This window comes from Notechis scutatus, chromosome 2, assembly GCF_049901735.1.
Source record: "Notechis scutatus isolate UNSWTSFEM ecotype Mainland chromosome 2, rNotScu1.2, whole genome shotgun sequence".
NCBI classification, from domain to species: Eukaryota; Metazoa; Chordata; class Lepidosauria; order Squamata; family Elapidae; genus Notechis; species Notechis scutatus.
The window spans coordinates 247121842-247141561 of record NC_142010.1 but is presented as its reverse complement, the minus strand read 5'-3'; the positions used below and the strand labels follow the sequence as shown (position 1 = coordinate 247141561).

Below are 19720 nucleotides of genomic sequence, written 5' to 3'. Positions count from 1 at the left end.
AGGTGGAATGAGAAGCAATGAGTGTCTCACAATCACCCAATGAGCTTCCACAGCTGAGGATGGACTCAAAGTTGGCTCTCCCTGTTTCTACACTGAACAGCTTGTCCATTAAATCACATACAAACACATACACATACACATAGAGGAGGAGGGGGAGGGTGAAGGGGAGGGGAAGGAGGCAGAGAAGGGGAGGGGGAAGAGGCAGAGGAGGAGGAGGAGGAGGAGGAAGAAGAGGAGGAAGAACCCCTTTAAATGAATCACATATTTTCCATGGCAGATAAATAAAACTTCAAATTTTGATTGATTAAAAGTTCTTCATCAGAGCACAAAGGAAAAATCTCACCTCTATGCCTAATATCAATTGAGAGGGAAGCTTCTGTTTGGCCAAGATGATTGGAAGCATGTAGTGTGAAGTTGTATTCTGTTTGGTCCTCCAGTAATTTAAAATTACAGTGATAATATTTACAACGTGGAGTTGCACACGAGATATTTTTCCCAGAGTTTCTGAAAAATTAAAGAGAAACTATGATTAAAAATGGAGAAAACATCTCATAGAAACACACACACATACTGTATCAATCTATCTATATGCACACAAACGCACACACATATAAAACCCTCCACAAGAGAAGCCCCCCCGAAACTGCAGGACACAGATTTAAATGCACTGGTTTTTTAAAAGTACATGAAAACATACCCTTCAAATAAGGCATAATGGGTTTTTCTTGAGCCACATAATAAGGTGAACCTTTCCTCCTCCCAGTGGCATGCTATTTCCTTAAAATTCTGTATTTCACAACTTAAATTTTGGGGGACACTTGGAGGATCTATAGTAACAAATAGGAAAGAAGAAGTGTTATCTATATGTACATATCAGTTGAACCTACCATTTCAACAATAACTCAGTAAGGAAATTTGTTAGGAATATAAGTCACCTAACATGTATTTGGGTTAGAAATATATAAACCAGGATAGACATTTTAATACTGTCTCTTTAAGGGAATGCAAGAGCATGCAATTGGGTGTGGTTTCTCAAACAACTATAATATGGAGCCAGAAACCTGGTTTGTTTTAGTCTGAGTCTCAGAAGAGAGTGTGAGTGTATCTCTGTTTCCTTCTGTTGGAAAGTATTGCTGCTCCATTTCTTCTAATTGACTGATATTACTGCATTTAATGGAAGTCTGATACTGAACTGTTTTTGACACTGGAATTTGGATTATTTGACACTGGAAATAATATTTGGATTATCCCTGGATGAAAACTGACTGATTTTACCCGTGAATGACTTTGGACTGCCTATTTTGGACTTTGCTTAACGTTTCTGGAAGTAAAAACCTACATTTACTGTACAGTGTATCTGTGTGCTGTTTGTGTATTATTCAAACACTCCTCTCAAATACGTCTCCCTGTATGCGCTCATTCTCCTAACGGGGAATTACCTCAACACAATTAATATTAAAAAATCATTCTTTCATGATCCATTGTTACCACGCACAATTCAGCTCATGTGAAAAATGTGAAAAATGATTACCATACTTTCTAATAGAACTGACCCCATCAAAAGAGGCTGTTCCACAGCCCTGTCCATTCTACTGGGGTAGAGATTCAGAGTTTGCTTTTTTTTAGATGTGCTTGAACTACAACTTACAGAATTACCAACCAATTTCATAACTGAAATTAAGTCTCAACAAATATGTAGTAACGGTTAGGAAGAAAAATGGCTCTGGATTTATTCCAGTCAAACATAGGCTTTAAAGCTTAGGAAGAAGCAAATAACATGCATTAGAATCTGTATCAGACATTCAGGGCCTGAATAAGCAGGCAATCAAAATATCTAAGGAAGTGTGGCAGTTACACAGAAATTATTTGCACCATTTTCAGTTCAGTCTGTAGAGCAAAGAACCTGTGCTACCATTTATATGAGCCGCGGTGGCGCAGTAGTTAGAATGTATTACTGCAGGCCACTTCTGCTGATAACCAGCTGCCAGCAGTGTAGGGAGAAGACCATGTTGAGCCCGAGGGAGGGGTCAAATACATCATCAATTTCAAATCCTTTTACGCCCACAAGAGATCTAAGTCCAGCCCATCTTGAATTCCATTGACTCATATCTACCTCTAACTCACTTTGACTGTTAGTAGTTCAGATTCTTGTAGAGAGCTTTAGCATACAATAAACCAATATATTAATTTGAACTGCCTGGATTCTTAGTTTCTGCATTTGACAGTAACACTCATACATAGAAAATACCTTTTACATAGTTTATTTCATTTTATTTATTTCATTTCTCCTTTTATTATTTTCAGCAACTTTTTAAAAAAACTTTGTCATTCACCCAAATTGTTTGCCCATTCATGGACCTACAAAGAATAGGTAAACCATAAAATAGAAGGAAGAAATTAACACTTACAGCCCACAAATAAAACTGTTCCAGTAATGGTGTTTTTGGATGCTCCTTCCTTTCGTACTTCACACCAGCCATTAATATCAGCACTAGGACCAGAAATAACATTTTGCACAGAGATTGTCTTGCTCCAGTTGGTGAGAGGGGCAATCTCACACTTCAGAGTTTTGCACGAAGCATAATTAATACTGCTGAAAATGTACCCAGGTTCATATACACAGCAGAAAGTCACATTGGAGCCTACGGTCACCACTTTATCTAAAGGGTACATTTTGGGGACTTTGCCAGTGCTTCCTGCAACAGAAAGGCAATATTGAGAAAGGAAAGAATTGGCAACATTGATTATTCAGCAGAACAGCTGCACACAACAATCCATTTACAGGCCCAGCCTCTGGAGAATTAGAGCCACTGAGCTATAATCTCCATCACAATGAACGGGAAGCACAACAGAACACAGGTGCCTTTGAGAAGGTACACTTAAACTAAAAGTATTAATTAAAATTACTTGTCCTGAAAAAAAACCTCAGACTTTAGAAAAATAGAGATACCGATTCTGGATGTGAAAACAAACTAAACTCACAAAATTTAACTCTGGAACTAAGGAAAATTTCCTGTCAGTGATAACAACTAATCAGTGGAACAACTTGACTCCAAAAGTTGTGGGTGCTCCAACATGGAGGTATTTAAGAAGAGACTGGACAACCATTTATTTGAAATTGTATAGGATCTCCTACTTGAGGAGAGGATTGGATTAGAAGACCTCCAGGGTCCCTTCCAACTCTGTTATTCTGTTATATTCTTTTACTCTAAAGCAGAGGTCTCCAAACTTAGCCACTTTAAGACACGTGAACTTCAGCTCCCAGAATTCTCCAGCTAGCTACACTGAAGTTCACAAGTCTTAAAGTTGCCAAGTTTGGGGACCCCTGCTCTAAAGATTCCAACATCCCACGGACCCAAATTTTGACAACAGCTATCTCACAAAATGCCAGAAGACAAAACACATGAAATCATATCCATCATTCCCTTTAACCTCTCAAGATGCTCTCCACTTCTTCACCTTACAGTTGAATTGTTTCTGGCAGATGGGCCTATTTCTAAGCTGACAAGTCTCTTATCATTCTTATCTTCTTGGAATGTCTCTAGGTAAGTGTGGGGGCCATTAGAACTCTTGGAAACAGAAAAGATGCTTGAGTCTGGTCCCTCTCCATTCATTGTCCATCTCTCTCTCCCTTCGTCCTTCTAAATTAGGGGTGTCAAACTCAAGGTCAGATGGTTGGATCTGGCCCGTGGGTGCTTAGATCTGGCCTGTGGGGCCACCCTGGAAACAGTGAAGGAATGGCCCATGGTGCCTCTGCCAGCAAAAACAGAGGAGCTCCGATTTTGCTGGCAGAGGTTTGCAGGAGCCATTGCAGCTGAAAACGGAATTTGGGAGCTCATTTTCTCTCGCAGAGTGCTCAGGCCACCACAGATGCCCCCGACTTGAGTGACATTAAGCTGGCCATGCCCACCCTGACCACGCTCACTCTGCCCTCCCCCCCGCCCCCGCCCCCCCCGAGGTCAAACACAACCCTGATCCGGTCCTCAATGAAATCGAGTTTGACACCCCTGCTCTAAATTAAAATAATTTAAAACAACAACCCAAAATAAAATCAGATGGAGCATTGACTTGATAGGCACCAAGGGAACCCAAAGGTACCATACTGGGATCCAGGCTCAGCTATTCAACAAGGCAACAGAAACAGCTGCTGATTGTGCCACCTGCTATTAATACATCTTGTAAACACCTAAAGGAGGCTCCAGGCATTATAGAAAAACACTGCTCATTTTTCAACCTAAACAGAACCCTAATCATCCTGGTTGCTCTTCCCTGTACTTTTCCTAGACTCTCAACATCTTTTTTATAATCATCCAACCATTGGTGAGCAGTAATGGAGCCATTTTTATATTGACTCAGCAGTGGGTGGATAATGTTCAAAGATGTTCAAAGTGCTGCATGAATCTCTTCCATTCAGTTTCAATGAAATATTTCTACGCTGTGAGAGGAGTAGGAAAACCATCTTCCTATCCTTGATCTATATCATGCCTGATGTAATTTCTTCTAGTCCCCTTCTTTACAACTAGTAAAATTAATATTTATTTAGTCATGTTCATGTAGTGTATATTGGAGTGGTAACCCTTTGAGAGCTGTATGCAACGAAATTTCATTTTAATGTATGTCGATTATTGTACATTTAAAGTGACAATAAAGTTATTATTCTATTTCTATTTCTATTCTGTTATTCTAGATTGTAAAATTGGGTCCATTACCACTTTAAAATCATTCCGACTTACGGTAATGAGCAGACTCCATTACAGTCATAAGTTGAGGACTCTCAGTATAACATGCCATGTATACCTAGTTATATTCCATGTTATTAGTGCCTTCTAGTAAAAATAAGAATAGAATCTAAACCAGAATCTAAATTGTTCTGGAAGCACCTTTACTTTTGGTACAAGATTACAAAGCAAAACATCCATAGTTCTCCCATACTTTTCTATTTCTAGTAATAGCAAAAAATGCTGGATGGCTGGTTAAAATTCAGTCTTTTAGAAAATTCAGTCACTTAGAAAACAGCCACCCATGTACAGAAACTCTTGGTATTAAATGGTAAGAAGAAAATGAATCAGCTAGTCATTCATCTAATACTTTGATAGCCATCAATAGTGGCACATTTGTTAAGAGACTCTTCTAATTCCAAAAGCTGGACTCAATCCCGTCATCTTACTTGAAATGTTTACAAGTGGGCTCCATTCACTCCACATCTTCCTTCCAGCAAAATTTTTCTCATTAAGGAAACAGCGAATCCTAAAGTAGTGAGTGGTGCAATTAAAAGGCAAATCTGATGTCCATTCCCAACGAAGGAGAGTATTTTTGCTGCCAACTGATGTGTTATAGGTCTCCTGAAAATGCAAGATTTGTTCCAAATTTATATTTACCAAACCAGTGCAAGACCAGAATTTAGACAAAAAGAAAAATGTATTCATGCTCATTGTATTCATGTAGATTTCCCCATCCTTTCCCACCCCAATTTTATTGGGAAGGGGTGATTAATAGAATCATATTTAATTAGAATACTGATATCATTCCAGATGTTTAGAAACAATTTTTGGAAATGTGTGATCCATCTGATTTGGGAAAGGTAGCATTTTCTGCTACTCAAAGGATGAAGAAATATATATTATTATGCAGAGATTTTGTGATGTTTTACAATAATATTTTGGGCTAACCATTTTATAGAAGAATGTAATAATTCTTAGTAAACCAGTGACTACTGATAAGTATAATACATAAGATATTCTTTCCCTTCTCTCTCTTTTTTAGTTTGACAATTTCCCCCCTAATCCTTTTTTTCTTTTTGTGGGTGTTTATGTGTCATTGTTGTTTTAAGTTTAATTGGAAGAAGGGTAATTATCTGGGGAGGCTAGTATATTTGGTTTTTATGTAATTTGTAAATAAAATTAAATAGTTTTTTTTTAAAAATACCCTGCCCCTCACTGCTGAACCACTCTGTCGGGGTTCCAAGTAGTGCATCCACCCAAAGCAGAACTCCGAGGCAGGTATATTCTTCAAAGAACATGTTTATTGGACACACCATATCGGCACAGTTAGTGAAAACCAATTCTAAAGGTTCCTGTGGTTTTCCGCCTAATTAAAATAGCCCATATTCCCTCCCCATGTGTCACTGGTCACATTGTCCAATGAAGGTAATTGGGAGGCTGCTTGGTCACTCCTCTGGCCATCTGCTGGGATGATCATGATTCCCACAGGAAAACTTTTTGTTTTGATGCGTAGCCGATCTATCTGCTTCTCCCGTCCCCCACTTCCCCCTTTCAAAGTTTGTGGTAACTGTGAGGCAAGAGGAAAATGGCTTCAGCCTGGTCAGCTTCAGAGCTGACACTCTCATTTCAAGATGGCTACCATATACAAACATAGTCCTTCATCCTTTTTATTCTTGCAGGTTTCTGTGCTGCAAGTTAAGCTAAAAGGTAAGGAGACTCTTTTAAAGAGGTTCTTTATTCTGACACATCATGCTAAGCCATGGCTTGTTTTACTGTGGCTTGTTTTACTAGAGTAACATGGTTCACATATAATATTAAGCAGTATGTCTTGGTTAATAAAGAATACTGATTGTTTCGTCCATTGGTTTAAATCTAAAACTAGTTATGTCTCACCATATATGTGAACTCAGATAGTCTCAGTTAAACAGCACTTTAGCCCAAACTGCTGACATGCAAATATGCTAGATTATAATTTTCACATCCCATAGTAGTATGATGAAAGCTTCTGGTTGATCTCCCAAAAGTGTCCCCCCCCCCCAAAAAAAAGGCAACTGGACTTTTTTTCTTTAAAGACATTTCATTCCTCATCCAAGAAGCTTTTTCAGCCTTCTGCAATTTCCTCCTTAACCTCTTCTGGAGAATTGAAGAAGCTTCTTGGATGAGAAGTGAAATGTCTTCAAGGAAAAAAACAAGTCCAATTGTTTTTTTGGGGGTGAAAAAAGCACTTTGGGGAGAATCATGATCTGGATGAACTGGGAACCTCCACTGATCTCTGCCTGATGATGGCAGAAAGCATAACCTCTGAAGGGCTCAAGGCTGCAGAAGGCTGCTGCAATCATTGTGCTGTGTCTCTCACTATAATTTTCCAATATTTCAAAGCTGCTCTAATTCCATTTCACTGGTTTGCTGGCTTATAGCGGATCACAGAAATTGCCTTGCAATTTTCTTCTTAACCTCTTTGCTATTTATCATCAGCTTTAATGATTAAATTTATTGATGATTGTAATGATTGTCTTGCTCAAGATCAGTGTCTTTGATTACAACTGTCAGTTGAGAATGGGATCAATCATTCTCTATTGCTAGAGACCATCAGGTTACACAAACACACACATTGTATGTTATGATTCTTGATTCTTAACGAATGTATCTTTTCTTTATGTATACTGAGAGTATTTTTATCAAGACAAATTTCTTGTGTGTCCAATCACACTTGGCCAATAAAGTATTCTATTCTATTCTATATACACACACACACACACAAATGCCCCGCCCCCGAGGTCAAATGTTGAAAATATGTTAAGAAAATAGAGATGTAAACTTGATAGGCACCAAGGGAACCCAAAGGTACCATACTGGGATCCAGGCTCAGCTATTCAACAAGGCAACAGAAACAGCTGCTGATTGTGCCACCTGCTATTAATACATCTTGTAAACACCTAAAGGAGGCTCCAGGCATTATAGAAAAACACTGCTCATTTTTCAACCTAAACAGAACCCTAATCATCCTGGTTGCTCTTCCCTGTACTTTTCCTAGACTCTCAACATCTTTTTTATAATCATCCAACCATTGGTGAGCAGTAATGGAGCCATTTTTATATTGACTCAGCAGTGGGTGGATAATGTTCAAAGATGTTCAAAGTGCTGCATGAATCTCTTCCATTCAGTTTCAATGAAATATTTCTACGCTGTGAGAGGAGTAGGAAAACCATCTTCCTATCCTTGATCTATATCATGCCTGATGTAATTTCTTCTAGTCCCCTTCTTTACAACTAGTAAAATTAATATTTATTTAGTCATGTTCATGTAGTGTATATTGGAGTGGTAACCCTTTGAGAGCTGTATGCAACGAAATTTCATTTTAATGTATGTCGATTATTGTACATTTAAAGTGACAATAAAGTTATTATTCTATTTCTATTTCTATTCTGTTATTCTAGATTGTAAAATTGGGTCCATTACCACTTTAAAATCATTCCGACTTACGGTAATGAGCAGACTCCATTACAGTCATAAGTTGAGGACTCTCAGTATAACATGCCATGTATACCTAGTTATATTCCATGTTATTAGTGCCTTCTAGTAAAAATAAGAATAGAATCTAAACCAGAATCTAAATTGTTCTGGAAGCACCTTTACTTTTGGTACAAGATTACAAAGCAAAACATCCATAGTTCTCCCATACTTTTCTATTTCTAGTAATAGCAAAAAATGCTGGATGGCTGGTTAAAATTCAGTCTTTTATCCACTTAGAAAACAGCCACCCATGTACAGAAACTCTTGGTATTAAATGGTAAGATGAAAAAAATGAATCAGCTAGTCATTCATCTAATACTTTGATAGCCATCAATAGTGGCACATTTGTTAAGAGACTCTTCTAATTCCAAAAGCTGGACTCAATCCGTCATCTTACTTGAAATGTTTACAAGTGGGCTCCATTCACTCCACATCTTCCTTCCAGCAAAATTTTTCTCATTAAAGGAAACAGCGAATCCTAAAGTAGTGAGTGGTGCAATTAAAAGGCAAATCTGATGTCCATTCCCAACGAAGGAGAGTATTTTTTGCTGCCAACTGATGTGTTATAGGTCTCCTGAAAATGCAAGATTTGTTCCAAATTTATATTTACCAAACCAGTGCAAGACCAGAATTTAGACAAAAGAAAAATGTATTCATGCTCATTGTATTCATGTAGATTTCCCCATCCTTTCCCACCCCAATTTTATTGGGAAGGGGTGATTAATAGAATCATATTTAATTAGAATACTGATATCATTCCAGATGTTTAGAAACAATTTTTGGAAATGTGTGATCCATCTGATTTGGGAAAGGTAGCATTTTCTGCTACTCAAAGGATGAAGAAATATATATTATTATGCAGAGATTTTGTGATGTTTTACAATAATATTTTGGGCTAACCATTTTATAGAAGAATGTAATAATTCTTAGTAAACCAGTGACTACTGATAAGTATAATACATAAGATATTCTTTCCCTTCTCTCTCTTTTTTAGTTTGACAATTTCCCCTAATCCTTTTTTTTTTTTGTGGGTGTTTATGTGTCATTGTTGTTTTAAGTTTAATTGGAAGAAGGGTAATTATCTGGGAGGCTAGTATATTTGGTTTTTATGTAATTTGTAAATAAAATTAAATAGTTTTTTTAAAAAATACCCTGCCCCTCACTGCTGAACCACTCTGTCGGGGTTCCAAGTAGTGCATCCGCCCAAAGCAGAACTCCGAGGCAGGTATATTCTTCAAAGAACATGTTTATTGGACACACCATATCGGCACAGTTAGTGAAAACCAATTCTAAAGGTTCCTGTGGTTTTCCGCCTAATTAAAATAGCCCATATTCCCTCCCCATGTGTCACTGGTCACATTGTCCAATGAAGGTAATTGGGAGGCTGCTTGGTCACTCCTCTGGCTATCTGCTGGGATGATCATGATTCCCACAGGAAAACTTTTTGTTTTGATGCGTAGCCGATCTATCTGCTTCTCCCGTCCCCCACTTCCCCCTTTCAAAGTTTGTGGTAACTGTGAGGCAAGAGGAAAATGGCTTCAGCCTGGTCAGCTTCAGAGCTGACACTCTCATTTCAAGATGGCTACCATATACAAACATATTCCTTCATCCTTTTTATTCTTGCAGGTTTCTGTGCTGCAAGTTAAGCTAAAAGGTAAGGAGACTCTTTTAAAGAGGTTCTTTATTCTGACACATCATGCTAAGCCATGGCTTGTTTTACTGTGGCTTGTTTTACTAGAGTAACATGGTTCACATATAATATTAAGCAGTATGTCTTGGTTAATAAAGAATACTGATTGTTTCGTCCATTGGTTTAAATCTAAAACCAGTTATGTCTCACCATATATGTGAACTCAGATAGTCCCAGTTAAACAGCACTTTAGCCCAAACTGCTGACATGCAAATATGCTAGATTATAATTTTCACATCCCATAGTAGTATGATGAAAGCTTCTGGTTGATCTCCCAAAAGTGTCCCCCCCGCCCCCCCCAAAGGCAGCTGGACTTTTTCTTTAAAGACATTTCATTCCTCATCCAAGAAGCTTTTTCAGCCTTCTGCAATTTCCTTCTTAACCTCTTCTGGAGAACTGAAGAAGCTTCTTGGATGAGAAGTGAAATGTCTTCAAGGAAAAAAACAAGTCCAATTTTTTTTTTTTGGGGGGGGGAAGCACTTTGGGGAGAATCATGATCTGGATGAACTGGGAACCTCCACTGATCTCTGCCTGATGATGGCAGAAAGCATAACCTCTGAAGGGCTCAAGGCTGCAGAAGGCTGCTGCAATCATTGTGCTGTGTGTCTCACTATAATTTTCCAATATTTCAAAGCTGCTCTAATTCCATTTCACTGGTTTGCTGGCTATAGCGGATCACAGAAATTGCCTTGCAATTTTCTTCTTAACCTCTTTGCTATTTATCATCAGCTTTAATGATTAAATTTATTGATGATTGTAATGATTGTCTTGCTCAAGATCAGCGTCTTTGATTACAACTGTCAGTTGAGAATGGGATCAATCATTCTCTATTGCTAGAGACCATCAGGTTACACAAACACACACATTGTATGTTATGATTCTTGATTCTTAACGAATGTATCTTTTCTTTATGTATACTGAGAGTATTTTTACCAAGACAAATTTCTTGTGTGTCCAATCACACTTGGCCAATAAAGTATTCTATTCTATTCTATACACACACACACACACAAATAGATAAATGTTGAAAATATGTTAAGATAGAGATGTAAACAATATGATGATTATAATTGATATGACTATGAAGCTTATCATGTTTAATATTATCACTATATTTAAACCAGAAGATATGTTAAGAGGAAGGAATGGGAAGTTTTATTATATACAATATTACAATTGTAAAATTAGAAAGTCAATATCAAAGTAATGTACCGTATATACTCGAGTATAAGTCGACCGAATATAAGCCGAGGCACCTAATTTTACCACAAAAAACTGGGAAAACTTATTGACTCGAGTATAAGCCGAGGGTGGGAAATGCAGCAGCTACTGGTAAATTTCAAAAATAAAAATAGATACCTCTATGAAAAATAGATACTTCTATGAAATATAACTAAAAAGGCATGTTGCTTTCATTAGTGTCAAGATGGCATGAATTAACATGGCATACTCAATTGCAAGTTAACTTCATTCACTCTTGGCATTAAAAAATGCCACCGGAGGGAATTATTATCTAATTAAAACTTTCACTAGGACAGTTGAGAATAAGTTTGATGTTCACAATTTCCTCTTTGAAAAAGACCAGTAAATAGGGAACAAGAAGATGAAGAAAAAGAAGTGTGTTTTTCACACTTTTCACACTGCAGTGAACAAAAATGTCATCATAGGAACAGGCTTATTCTCAGTCCAAAGGTTTGTTTCTGATTTCTTCCTGATTTAAGGGAAATTTTGGAAACGACCTCACTATCATGAAAGGTTTAATTGATTCACTAACCCAAAGAAGATGATGATGATGACAGTGGTAGGCAGGAGTCACTCTCTCCCTTGCAAGAAAAAGCAAGAGCCGTTCTTATGATATCTCTCTCTCTCTCCCTGGAATAAAGTCAAGCCCTATCCAGCGCGCGTCAACCACCGCCCCTTTGCACCTTGCAAATGCAAAATCCGGGGTTTTGCATTTGCAAGGTGCAAAGCGGCGGGGCGGATCAGCACGCACGTGCTGGAAAGGGCTTGACTGTATTCCAGGGGAGAGAGAGAGAGAGATCATAAGAACGGCTCTTGCTTTTGTCATGATCTTCTTCTTCTTTTGGGTTAGTGAATCAATTAATTTGGGAAACGATCTCACTATCATGAAAGCTTTAATTGATTCACTAACCCAAAAAGAAGATGATGATGATGACAGTGGTAGGCAGGAGTCACTCTCTCCTTGCAAGAAAAAGCAAGAGCCGTTCTTATGATCTCTCTCTCTCTCTCCCGGAATAGTCAAGCCCTTTCCAGCAGGCGCGATCCGCCGCCGCCCTTTTGCACCTTGCAAATGCAAAACCCCGGGATTTTGCATTTGCAAGGTGCAAAGGGCGGCGGCAGATGCGTGCTGGAAAGGGCTTGACTATTCCGGGAAAGAGAGATCATAAGTGAATCAATTAATTTGGAAAACGATCGCACTATGAAAGTCAGTGTTCTCTGCCAGTGGGGCGTTTGGAAGAAAACGCCCGCGGCATATCCACGCGCATGTAAGGGGAATCAGAAATCCCGCGTTCAACGCCTAGCATGGCAGAAGAGAAAACGCAGCTGTGAGCAAATACTGGGAAAACCTGATTGATCAGAAGGAAGGAGGCAAAAGAGGGAGGGTGGTGGTGGACGGAGGTCCCACTGGTATTTGTGAAACACTCGGTCGGCAGCGCTTAAAGTCAACGTCCTCGCTCCCACCCATCCATGCACCCAAAGCCACGAAGTCCCCCAATCGCACAGCCCAGAATAGCCCTCCCTCAGGGGGCAGCAACGACGCCCGGCGTTTCCCGAGAAGCTCCACCGTGCAATGAAAGCGCCCTGGCTCTAGGCTCGTGGGCTAAGAAAACAACGCGAGCCGAGGTGGCTTCGGCTCCGCTTGGTTTTCCTCAGCCCCAGCTGCCTTCAGTCCGCTCGGGAGGAGGAGGAGGTGGTGGTGGTGGTGGTGGCGGCTCGCGTTGTTTTCTGAGCTCTAGGCTCGCAGGCTCATAAAACAATGCGAGCCGAGGTGCTCTCGGCTCCGCTTGGCTTTGTTTCCTCAGCCCCAGCTGCTTTCAGTCCACTCGGGAGAAGGAGGAGGAGGAGGAGGAGGTGGTGGCAGCGGCGGCGGCTCGCGTTGTTTTCTGAGCCTGCGAGCCTAGAGCCTAGAGCTCAGAAAACAACGCGACCCACCACCATCTCCTCCTCCTCCCGAGTGGACTGAAAGCAGCTGGGGCTGAGGAAACGAAGCCAAGCGGAGCTCAAACCACCTTGGCTCGCGTTGTTTTCTGAGCCTAGAGCCAGGGCGCTTTCATTGCACGGCGGAGCTTCTTGTCTCGGGAAACACCGGGCGTCGTTGCTGCCCCCTGAGGGAGGGCGAATCTGGGCTGCGCGATTGGGGACTTTGTGGCTTTGGGTGGGAGCGAGGACGGATGGAGTCCGCGAAGTGGGGCTTGCCTGCCCTTGCTGGCTGCCTCTGCTTCCTTAGGGGCAGGGAAGGGGGCTCATCTGGACCAAGGGTGAGTCTCCCCCTCAGTTTCCCCAGAAGGATCTTCCGTTGCTTTTGCCTTCTCCCTACGTCTTCCCTCTGTTAAAATCCCCCCACACACACACACTTATTTTCGGGAGGATAGATTTCGTGTCTGAGCATTCTCACATGATGGTGGGTCTTCTCCCGCCCCTAAAAACAGTTAAAAAAAGAAAAAACAATATATCCTCATGCAAGAACTTTTCTGCTTCCGATTACCCCCATGCTTACAAGTTGCAAAGGAAACACGGAAGCAGGAAGCGGCTGCCCAGCTCCAGAGCTCCACACCATTTTTTTTCAGAGGGAATCTGACTCGAGTATAAGCCGAGGGGGGTTTTTTCAGCACAAAAAATGGGCTGAAAAACTCGGCTTATACTCGAGTATATACGGTATATTGTTGTAAATTTTGGTGGTTATTGCACAAAGATAGTTGTAACCAGACAAGACACTTTAATGGAAAATGGAATGTTTATATATAAAAATAAAAAAAAATTATATATATATATAAACAAAAGCAAAGAGAGAGGTGTCAAGAGAGACAACTTACCAGTGCTATTTCCTCCATTGGATCTTTACGCAGAATCTGAATTTGCCAACTAGAATCAATTTGGTATTGAAAGACTGATCCGCCATCATACCATTCCAGAATCGATGTGTCAGCTATATAATCTGAAGTCAGTTTATGAATATGAGGCGTCAGAGGAACAAGTACTGGGTGGAAGAAAGAAGATTAACAAGACTCAGAATTACTGAATGTCAATAAATGTTTTGAACAGATATGATGTTGTCACTAATCTGCTTTTTCTCCTACAGCAAGGAATTTTTTAAAATCCAATGAAAATAACTATTCTACCAAACTTTCTTTTACAGTACTGATTTCATAAAAGGTGAATTTATAACATGAAAAGTACAACTGATAATATTGTTATGAGCCATGGTGGAGCAGTGGTTAGAATGCAGTACTACAGGCTGCTTCTGCTGACTGCCAACTCACTGCAGTTCGAGTCTCACTGGCTCAAGTTTGACTCAGCCTTCCATCCTTCCAAGGATCGGTAAATTGAGGGCCCAGATTGTTGGGGGTAATATGCTGACTCTGTAAACTGCTTAGAGAGGGCTGGAAATTAATGTAAATACTGGAAATTGAATTTACCAGTGTATTCTTTAACCACAGGCTAAAAAGAAAACAAGATAATAATATTTAGCCACAATCTTATATGTACTTTTATTTTTAACTTTAATTAGATTGCACTCAAACGTCATAACTGTAGTCAGGGCTTCACAACAAATACTTTAATTCAGGAGTCAGGCCATCGTGCAAAAACTGTACATCAAATTTTACTATTTTAAACTGCAGGGGAATTTCTCATTAAATTGGAAGGTTTCCCAAGTCATAAACAGCCCAATTATTATGAAATACTGTGGGAAATTACTGTCTGGCTGAATTCCAAAATAGAACATCAACTCTAATCTACCCTCTACCACTGCATTCTCAAAATGGAGAAAACTCCCTTTCCATTTTATAAACAGGAAAAACAAGCAGAATTTATACTAAAAATCAAAGCACAGGATATATGTATTCTGAGAAATATCAGTATACATGTACACACAGAAATCATGAGACATGTTATGTTAATATGTTGAAATTATATGAAATAATTTCCCTCATGCATCACCTTAGTTGTATATAACACACAGAACACACAGAAAGAACCAGTTGATGAGAAATAGATATTTTATTATTGGACAAAAAAGAAGTCTCATCTCGTGTCCTGAACCTCTGGAAATAGCATAAAGGAGTCATAACACGTTACACCTGGTATTCAGCTGCACTGATCATCAGTGCAGAAAGCATAGTAAATCTCAAACAGAATCCAGACCTTTTGGATTAGAAAGTCATTATTTTCTCTTTCCAACTATTTTAGATTCTCTTTCTTATTTCACTTCAAAGTTTTTTTAAAAGCAATTAACTTCACTGGAAATGCTTCCCCCCCCCTCCCTTTTATTAATGTGGAGCAGAAAGAAAAGAAAAAAAAAATAGATGAATTGTTGCAATATAGCAGGGCAGAGGTGGTATTCAGCAGGTTCTGACCAATTCTGGAGAACCGGTAGTGGAAATTTTGAGTAGTTCGGAGAACCGGCAAATACTGCCTCTGACTGGCTCCGCCCCCACCTATTCTCTGCCTCCTGAGTCCCAACTGATCGGCTGGGTCTTCCTTTGTTGCCCTGCACAGGAGAACAGAGCTGGAAAGCAGGTTAGTGGGGTGGGGAGGGAATGGGATTTTGCAGTAACCTTCCCCCAGGAGTGGGGAGGGAATGGGGATTTTACAGTATCCTTCCCCTACCATGCCAACCAAGCCATATCCACCAAGCCACGCCACGCCCACCAAATCATGCCCACAGAACCGGTAGTAAAAATGTTTGAATCCCACCACTGGAGCATCAAACTCAAGGCCCAGGGGAGTCAAACTCAAGACCCAGGGGCTGGATCCAGCCCACAGAGTGCTTAGATGTGGCCTGCAGGGCCAACCCGGAAACAGTGAAAAACCAGCCCACGGTCTTTCACCTCTGCCAGCTAAAACAGAGCTTGGGAGCCTGTTTTCACTGGCAGAGTACTCGGGCTACCACAGGCGCCCCCGACATGAGTGATGTCGAGCTGGCCACGCCCATCCCAGCCCCCCAAGGTCAAACAGAATCCTGATGCGGCTCTCAGTGAAATCGAGTTTGACATCCCTCCAATAGAAGTTTAAAACACAATAATCTCAAATTGAACAAGTACATTTTCTCTGTATTTATTATCAATTTCAGGACAAGCTGCACATTATGGATTGCATAAAATGTACTTTGATCTAGAAAAGGAAATGCATGGAGAATGAAAGGTAGTGCTTTATTTTAGACTGCACACGGAGTTCAATGTAAGCCTGTCGCCCACCTGGACTTGATTCTTAGCATTACTTCAAATTCAGCCACTAATTTCCAAACATTCTATTCCTGAATATAGAAATGGTATACTTACCAATGTCTTTTTCAGGAAGCACAAATGTGTTTTTAGCTAGAGGATTTTCCCCTTCCTCAGCTGAATTGAAGGTGGTTATCTCAATCTGCACGGGGTCAAAGATAATTAATGCAAATGTTGCCTTTTTTTCCTTGGTTAATGAACATTGTGGTTTGGAAGAACTGCAGAAAGAGAAAGAGACAGTTCAGTTTAGCCATTGGATATCATTTTAAATGACAAGGGTCAGAGGAATTCACAATATCTTGATTGAAGACTGAAACCTCGGTCTAACGTCAAATTAAATAATAAATGGAATTTACCGGTGTAAATTCATACCCTAGGCTAAAAAGCTCTGAAGATCTCCAGAGAAAGCAGGACATTTTTTTCTGTTTTGGTGCTCCTCAAACACATGTATAACAAGAAGACCAAAGTTATACAAAACAACTCCCTCTATTTTACATGCAAAACACTTACTGGCTATTAAATTACTCCAAATGCATGGCATGTTTAATAATGTGTAACAGGAACCTGGAGTAGAAATGGACTGAAATGGGGGGAATGAAAACCTGAACCAAACTGCAACTTCAACCCTACCATATAAATGGCTGGATGCATTTCTATAATACTCAACAATTTTTTTTTAAGTTCAGTTAAAAAGTTAAACTATTCCTTGGTGGTGCCATGGTTAGAATGCAGTTGACTGCCGATTGCCAGCAGTTTGGCATTGTCAATCTCACCGGTTCAAGGTTGAATCGGCTTTCCATCCTTCCCAGGTTGGTAAAACGAGGACCTACATTGTTGGGGGCAATATGCTAACTCTGTAAACGGCTTAGAAAGGGCTGTAGAGCACTGTTGAAGTGGTAAGTAAGTCTCAGTGTTCTTGCTGTTGCTATCTCTTTGGGGACCCAAAGGTGTTTTTTCAAGAGGCAACTGGACTTTCTAGTTTTTCTTTGAAGACATTTCACTTCTCATCCAAGAAGCTTCTTCAGCTCTGAAGAAGCTTCTTGAATGAGAAGCGAAACATCAACAACAAAGTAGCAATAGCAATAGCAGTTAGACTTATATATTGCTTCATAATGCTTTACAAAAATTATCTTTTTAAAAAAATAGAGTGAATGAGTGACTTCGTTTTTTTCTTCCTTCTTAGAAAAAAATGTGACAAGCTCCATCTTGATTAAAATTCTAATAATTTGCATAAGAAAAAAAACCACAATTGAAAGAAAAACAGAAAAAGTGATTTATGATTCATGCTCTTTGAGAAAGATAACATGTTGTCTTAACCCTCAAATTGGCCAAATTAGAAGCAAGTTTTCTCTTGCTGAAAACTGCTTAGCAGCAAGACCTAAGGAAATCTTTTTGAAGGCCTAACGGTGATTTAATACCAAGTAACAGACAATCAAATATTTGGGATATTAGCAAGAAAAAAAAAGAACTTTGGGCAAATTTTGACAAATGAATGAATGAATGAATGAATTCTTTATTGGCCAAGTGTGATTTTGTCTTGGTGCATATTCTCTCAGTGTAATAACATTTCTTCTCTACTGTGTCTGTCCAAAGATGTACAATGGATTTTCCAGGCACCAAGTATTTTTATTAAAGAATATAACAATGTTTGCTGCATGGCAACTTCCTGTTATATATTGAGAAACCTTTCACAGAACAAAATGTTCTATGTGTTATAGCAGGTGCCCTTTGACAGGAGTATTCAGACTGATCATGGTCTCTTGGAAGAATATCAAATGCTTCAGTCTGCTGATGTCTATCACGGGATTCTTGGAAAAAGCAGAACACCTTTTACCTATGAATCATCATTCTTTGTTGTTGACACAAAGATCTTGCTATGATTTTAAAGAAGCCAGAGTATGGACATATTTGCTTAATGATAGTTTGTTCAGATCTCAGATTATTACCAAGTGTCTTCTTTATATTTCTTTTTCCCCCCTAAATTTTATTTATTTTAACAACAAACAACAATTCTCTGTATTTCTTGACAACAGGCAATCAGTTCCCTATGCTTGAGATGTTCCATGAAATTCCCAAGGATATGCCAGCTGATATTATTCCTTTCATTTTTGTCAAAATTCTTATTCAACAACATGGAAGTCCTGCACTATAGTGTGAATTATTTTGCCTGAATGAAGGCTGATACAATACAGTTTTAAAAAGACAAAGGTGCAACTGATTTGATTGTTAAAATGGCAAGCAAGCAATGTACCAAAAGCTCTCTTTTGTTTGTAGACCCATCTCATTAAGAACTTCCTCAAGTTGACATTTGTTCTAAATTTCTAAGTCACACTATTCTGTTTCCAACTTAACCTATTGCATTTTCTACTACATCAGCTTCCCAAAATTAAAGATTTCTGGTTATGTTGGACCAACTATCTTCCAAGATAACTTTAGAGAATTACAGAATCTGAGGTCTAGACATCTGGAGCAAGCTAGAGTATGGGAACTTTACTTATATCTTCTCCTTCATTCCTGGAGACTTCCTTCAATAAACCATGCATTAGTAACTTCTGGATTAATTATATGTATTAGAACTATACTGTTGTGTGGTCCTTGAAGATAGTTCAGATCTTGAAATGCAAGGAAAATTTAACTAAAACAAATCCCTTGTTTGTTTTCTGATTCAGTTGAGGAAGAACATTTGCAAGTGTTGTTGTGAATGAAAATACCAGTGGTAATACTATGTGAAGAATGTGGTCCTTTCTACTTCACTATCATACCTGAGAAATATGTAGTGACCATTGGCAGAGGCCAAACATGAATGAGTTAAGTTTATTTACAAGGCCAAAGCAAACTTTTAGTTCTATAGATTCCATTGGTGCTCTATCTCTAAAGAGTTCTTTCTTAAACCAACTCCAGATACAAATTTAGTACAGCACAGTAAACCATTTTGGGAAAGATTTTGCACAAGTTATCAATATTGTTACCTGACATTGTAACAGAATTTATAAGTAAGTTTTGAATCATCTTCAGCATCCATAGTCCAAGTGCAGGTAACGTTACCAAGATTGTGTGTTATACATGTCAAGTTCTGAGCCGAATATGAAGAACCTGGAACCATAATAAAAATGTTCATGAACATCTACTACAAGAATCTATGCTCTGAAAACTATGAAAACTGAAAAGATACCAATAATGGGTGATTGTGAGCCAGTCACTCTTCTCAGCCCAACCCACCTCACAAGTTTGTTGTTGTGAGGAAAATAGGAGGAAGAAAGAGCATTATGTATGTTTGCCACCTTGAGTTATTTATAAACATAAGAAAGGGACGATAAAAATCAATCAATCAA

General features: G+C 39.2%; 1 protein-coding gene across 4 annotated transcripts in view; it reads right to left on the bottom strand.

Moving 5' to 3' along the window:
• The window catches only part of LIFR (LIF receptor subunit alpha), a 112834-nt gene that overhangs the window by 34708 nt on the left and 58406 nt on the right, over nucleotides 1–19720 (bottom strand). For all 4 annotated transcript variants that reach the window (XM_087958497.1, XM_087958495.1, XM_026666418.2 and 1 more), the window contains exons 3-9: nucleotides 19358–19481; nucleotides 16446–16606; nucleotides 13980–14143; nucleotides 5168–5342; nucleotides 2409–2696; nucleotides 698–827; nucleotides 344–504 (exon numbers count right to left, since the gene is read on the bottom strand). In XM_087958497.1, the coding sequence (XP_087814623.1) occupies nucleotides 344–504; nucleotides 698–827; nucleotides 2409–2696; nucleotides 5168–5342; nucleotides 13980–14143; nucleotides 16446–16606; nucleotides 19358–19481 (1203 nt within the window). The remainder of the gene's footprint in view (nucleotides 1–343; nucleotides 505–697; nucleotides 828–2408; nucleotides 2697–5167; nucleotides 5343–13979; nucleotides 14144–16445; nucleotides 16607–19357; nucleotides 19482–19720) is intronic.